Source organism: Chlorocebus sabaeus, chromosome 1 (genome assembly GCF_047675955.1).
Source record: "Chlorocebus sabaeus isolate Y175 chromosome 1, mChlSab1.0.hap1, whole genome shotgun sequence".
Classification (NCBI taxonomy): domain Eukaryota; kingdom Metazoa; phylum Chordata; class Mammalia; order Primates; family Cercopithecidae; genus Chlorocebus; species Chlorocebus sabaeus.
The window spans coordinates 75136571-75142735 of record NC_132904.1 but is presented as its reverse complement, the minus strand read 5'-3'; the positions used below and the strand labels follow the sequence as shown (position 1 = coordinate 75142735).

General features: G+C 43.5%; 1 protein-coding gene across 1 annotated transcript; it reads left to right on the top strand.

Annotated features, from left to right (window-relative positions):
- Positions 1–1152: 1152 nt before the first annotated feature.
- Positions 1153–2392, top strand: LOC103248111 (triosephosphate isomerase-like). The gene has a single exon (XM_008020279.3). The coding sequence runs from the start codon at positions 1183–1185 to the stop codon at positions 1930–1932; it is 750 nt and encodes a 249-aa protein (XP_008018470.2). The 5' UTR covers positions 1153–1182; the 3' UTR covers positions 1933–2392.
- The last annotated feature ends 3773 nt before the right edge of the window (positions 2393–6165 follow it).

The window sequence follows — 6165 nt, the reverse complement described above, 5'->3', positions numbered from 1 at the left end:
TATCCCGGGTTCTTGCCTTGGTGTACTGGAAGAATGGGATCACACATGGGCTTGGAGAATGAGTGCCAAGTTTTATTGAGTAGAAGTAGCTCTCCGCCAATGGGGGAGCTGTAAGGGAGATGGTTTTCCCTGGATTTGGGCCCTCAGTGTCCCCAGCTCTCCTCCAACTGCCCCAGCCAAACTCTGTCTCATCCCACCAGTTGATGATCTGCCAGCATGCTGGTGTCTGTCCGTGTGCTCTTCGGCCAGCATGCTCTCAACCAGCCACTCGGGTCTTCTTCGGCCAAAGTGTTCCTCTCAATATCCAGCTGCCTGTGTGTCTGCCCGCTAGGGTCTCTGGTTTTTATAGGCCCAGGATGGGGGTGTGATGGGACAGGGTGGTCTTGGAAAATGCAACATTTGGGCGCAAAAGCAGGAGTGCCTGTCCTCACCTAGGTCCATGGGGGTGGAGCCCTAGCCAGGGACCATGCCCTCCTCTACCCAGCACTTTCCTTCCCCTCGTCTGTATCATTTAAAGTGACCACACTCTTCCCTTCCCAGAACTCCCGTATCATAAACAGAAGGAAATTGTATTTTTAAGATTCTTTGGTTATGAGCAACAGAAATAAACTCTGACTAACTTGAGTAGGGAAAGAAGACATAACAACAAAATGCAAGGTGTAATCTGGAATTAGATCCTGGGTCAGAGAGGGAAATTTATATAAAGAACATTATTGGGACAAATAGCATAATCTGAAAAATGAACTATATCTTATAAAATAGTATTAGCTAATCTTGTATCTTCTGATCATTATATGGCATTTATATAAGAGAATGTCCTTGCTTTTAGGAAACACAAAATGTAGGATATGGAGGTAAAGAAGCATGATGTCTGAAGCTCTCAAATGACTTGGGAAAAAAAATTTACATGTATATAAATGATTACATGCATATAAAATGTACATATATGACATATATACATTTATATATAATGCATGCATACACATAGAGAAAGCAAAAATGTAAATATGGCAAAATATTAACAGTTATACATTCATACGTAATGCATGCACACACATTTATAAAGAAACAAAGAGAAAGCAATAAAGCAAACATGGCAAAATAGTAATAATTATTAGTGGATCTGAGTAAAGAATGTGGGAATATGCAGACACTGACCTTCAGTGCCTCGGCTCCAGTGCCATGGCGCCTTCCAGGAAGTTCTTCGTTGCGGGGAACTGGAAGATGAACAGGAAGAAGCAGAATCTGGGGGAGCTCATCAGCACTCTGAATGCAGCCAAGGTGCCGGCGGACACCAAAGTGGTTTGTGCTCCCCCCACTGCCTATATCGACTTCGCCCGGCAGGAGCTAGATCCCAAGATTGCTGTGGCTGCACAGAACTGCTACAAAGTGACTAATGGGGACTTTACTGGGGAGATCAGCCCTGGCATGATCAAAGACTGCGGAGCCACGTGGGTGGTCCTGGGGCACTCAGAGAGAAGGCATGTCTTTGGGGAGTCAGATGAGCCGATTGGGCAGAAAGTAGCCCATGCTCTGGCAGAGGTACTCGGAGTAATCGCCTGTATTGGGGAGAAGCTAGATGAAAGGGAACCTGGCATCACTGAGAAGGTTGTTTTTGAGCAGACAAAGGTCATCGTAGATAATGTGAAAGACTGGAGCAAGGTCATCCTGGCCTATATGCCTGTGTGGGCCATTGGTACTGGCAAGACTGCAACACCCCAACAGGCCCCGGAAGTACAGGAGAAGCTCCGAGGATGGCTTAAGTCCAACGTCTCTGAAGCAGTGGCTCAGAGCACCCCTATCATTTATGGAGGCTCTGTGACTGGGGCAACCTGCAAGGAGCTGGCCGGCCAGCCTGATGTGGATGGCTTCCTTGTGGGTGGTGCTTCCCTCAAGCCCAAATTCGTGGACATCATCAATGCCAAACAATGAGCCCCATCCATCTCCCCTACCCTTCCTGCCAAGCCAGGGACTAAGCAGCCCAGAAGCGCAGTAACTGCCCCTCCCCTGCACATGCTTCTGATGGTGTCACCTGCTCCTTCCTGTGGCCTCATCCAAACTGTACCTTCCTTTACCGTTTATATCTTCACCCTGTAATGGTTGGGACCAGGCCAATCCCTTCCCCACTTACTATAATGGTTGGAACTAAATGTCACTAAGGTGGCTTCTCCTCGGCTGAGAGGTGGAAGGGGTGGGATTTGCTCCTGGGTTCCCTAGGGCCTAGTGAGGGCAGGAGAGAAACCATCCTCTCCCATCTTACACTGTGAAGGCAAGATCCTCCCCTCAGAAGGCAGGAGTGCTGCCCTCTCCCATGGTGCCCATGCCTGTGTGCTGTGTACGTGAACAACCCACATGTGAGGAAATAAACACCTGGCACTAGAAAAAAAAAAAATGTGGGAATTCTTTGAACTATTCATATATACTTCTTAGAAATAATTTCCAAATAAAAATTTTTTAAAGAAAAAAGCGTTAATATATTGGAAAAAACTTGGAGCTCTCGAAAAGGAAGAGTGGAGAATTATAACAGTGAGAAAATTATGGCAGTGATGGAGATCTGATGCGGTCACCCCTCCTCTTGCCTTTGGTCTTCAACCTGCCCTTAATTATTCCTGGGCTTGGGTCAAGCTAATTTTGGGAGACATTTAGTTTAGTTTAAGTGATAATAGCCTTTTTCCATAACTCAAGTGCCTTTGTAAAGCTAACAAGGGGTCACCAAGCTGAGAGGATAGAGGACCCTGAATTCTGCTACGGTGTAGTAATAAACAATTGCCAGCCATTATTCCAGAGGGCGCAAAATGTGCAGCTTCCCCATTCCCAATTACTCCTGCAGATTACATCATACTGTAGAACCTAAGATTGGCCTTTGAGATATCTTTTCAGGTTTTGTGTATGTCTGAGGGCAGATGGCTCCATCTGGACCTGACAACTTGTGGCCCCACCCAATAGTAACTCAGTACATGTGAGGACCATTTCCCACACCCCTGTGATTGTATCTCTAACCAATCACTAACAAGCACCCATTGCCTGGCCATCCCCCTGTCCCCTGCTTCCCCCAAACTATCTTTGAAAAACCCTAGCCTCCGAATTTTCAGGGATGCTGATTTGAATAATAAAACTCGTCTTCTGTTTAGTAGCTCTATGTGTGTAAAACTCTTTATTGCAATTCCCCTGCCTTGATAAAATAGCTGTATCTGGGCAGTGGGCCAGAAGAACCCAAGGGGCAGTTACATCAGGCTTAGAAACTAGGTAGGAACCAGGACAGGTACTATTCAATTATTGGACTATAGCACTGGTAAAATTAAGTCTCTTCCTTTTTTTTCATCATTTTGTACATGACTCACAATCCCGGAAAAAAGAGAATTTTTTTCAGTGAATCAATACAGGGGTGGGGGATAAGATCTGACAAGAGTTTCTGGAAGGGTTCACTATTGCATCCCTCACAACCCAGAATAGTGCCTAGCTCAGCACATTAGGAGCTCAAAACATAATTTTTAATGCATGTTTATACTCTAGCACATAATAGGTACACAAGAAACCTATGCAAGGAGTTTTGGTTCCCTTACCTCCCTATTGTAACTGTGGTTTTGAGCATTTTTATCAAGCATATAGCAGTTGCTGTAAAATAGTTACTAATCGAATTGTAGCATTGGCCTTGCCTGCAGTAAGTGACTGCTGCTTAGCTGAATGGATATGCACATTCAGGAGTCATATCTTTTTCCTCATTGATGAGTGGATTGTCCTGAACAAATGGCCTGCTCCCCAGATAGGTAATAACTTCAAGTGTCTAGGCCAAAATATAGGGAGAGGTGACAAGATAGTGTAGTAGCCTGATTTTAGAGTCATTACTTCTTAATCACTGTGAGATTTGGGAAATAATTATCTTAATCTCGCTCTTAGATTTTCATTGTGATATTATGAAATATATGTTTGATCTTTGTTCACATTTCCTGGCACACAACTCCTACAATCTTTGGAGTCTTCAAAGTAATAAGTATCTTTTTGTATGCTAATGAGTTGACTGATGGTTAGTATCCCTAGGTAACGTTAGAATGGGGCTGATCACCAGAAAGACCAATGCAGGATTGAGTATCCAGACTTTCAGTCCCACATCAACCTCCTGGGAGGGAAAAAGGGCTAAATGTTGATTGCCAAGGGCCAGTGATTTAATCAATCATGCCAGTGTAATAAAGCTTCCATAAAAATCTAAAGGGACAGGGTTTGGGGAGTTCCAGATAGCTGAGCACATGAAAATTCCTGGATGGTGTGCCTGAAGAGGGCATGGAAGTACCACATCCCTTCCCACATTCCTTGCCCTACATGTCTTTTAATCAGTGTCTCTTGTAATATTCTTTATAATAATCCAGGAAATGTAAGTGTTTCCCTAGATTCTGTGAGCCACTCTAGAAAATTGATCCAACACAAGGAGGGTGTTGTGGGAGCCCCAGTTGATAGCTAGTAGGTAAGAAGCACTGATAAAACAATCTGGGGCTTGTGATTTACATCTGAAGTGGAGCACTCTTGTGAGACTGAGCCTTCAACCTGTGGTATTTGATAACTGTTTTTGGGTAGATAATGTCAAAATTGAATTGAATTAGAAGACACCCAACTGGGGGTGACCCCTATATCTCCTGACTGGGAGACACCTCCCAGCAGGGGTCGAGAGACACCTGCAGGAGAGCTCCTGCTGGCATCTGGCAGGTGCCCCTCTGGGATGAAGTTTCCAGAGGAAGAAACAGGAAGCCTGTTCTGCAGGCTTCACTGGTGATACCCGGCAAAAAGGGTCTGGAGTGGACCTCCAGCAGACCTGCAGCAGAGAGACCTGACTGTTAGAAGGAAAACTAACAAACAAAGGAAATATCATCAACATCAACAGAAACGATGTCCACTCAGAAACCCCATCTGAAGTTCACCAACATCGAAGACCAAAGGTAGATAAATCCACAAAGATGAGGAAAAACTAGCATAAAAGGCTGAAAATTCCAAAAACAAGAACACCTATTCTCCTCCAAAGGATCACAACTCCTCACCACCAAGGGAACAAAACTGGACAGAAAGTAAGTTTGACAAACTGACAGAAGGCTTCAGAAGGTGGGTAATAACAAACTTCTCCAAGCTAAAAATGCATGTTCTAACCCAATGCAAGGATGCTAAGAACCTTGAAAAAAGGTTAGATGAATTGCTAACCAGAATAACCAGTTTAAAGAAAAACATAATTGGCCTGATGGAGTTGAAAAACACAGCGCAAGAACATCGTGAAGCATAGACAAGTATCAATAGCCAAATTGATCAAGTGGTAGAAAGGATATTAGAGATTGAAGATCAACTTAATAAAGTGTGAAGACAAGATTAGAGAAAAAAGAATGAAAATGAATGAACAAAGACTCCAAGAAATATGGGACTATGTGAAAAGACCAAACGTATGTTTGATTGGTGTACCTGAAAGTGACGGTGAGAATGGAACCAAGTTGGAAAACACTCTTCAGGATATTATCCAGGAGAACTTCCCCAACCTAGCAAGACAGGCCAACATTCAAATTCAGGAAATACAGAGAATGCCACAAAGATACTCCTCGAGAAGAGCAACCCCAAGACACATAACTGTCAGATTCACCAAGGTTGAAATGAAGGAAAAAATGTTAACAGCAGCCAGAGAGAAAGGTTGGATTACCCACAAATGATAGCCCATCAGACTAACAGCAGATCTCTCTGCAGAAACCCTGCAAGCCAGAAGAGAGTGGGAGCCAATATTCAACATTCTTAAAGAAAAAAATTTTCATCCCAGAATTTCATATCCATCCAAACTAAGCTTCATAAGTGAAGGATAAATAAAATCCTTTACAGACAAACAAATGTTGAGATATTTTGCCACCACCAAGCCTGCCTTACAAGAGCTCCTGAAGGAAGCACTAAATATGGAAAGGAACAGTCGGTACCAGCCACTGCAAAAACATACCAGATTGTAAAGATCATTGACACCATGAAGAAACTGCATCAACTAATGGGCAAAATAACCAGCTAGCATCATAATGACAGGATCAAATTCACACATAATAATATTAACCTTAAATGTAAATGGGCTAAATGCCCCAATTAAAAGACACAGAATGGCAAATTGGATAAAGAGTCAAGACCCATTTGTATTCAGGAGACACATCTCACGTGCAA

Coding starts and splice junctions, on each gene's coding strand:
- LOC103248111 (XM_008020279.3), top strand. CDS start 1,183: ATGGCGCCTTCCAGGAAGTTCTTCGTTGCGGGGAACTGGAAGATGAAC.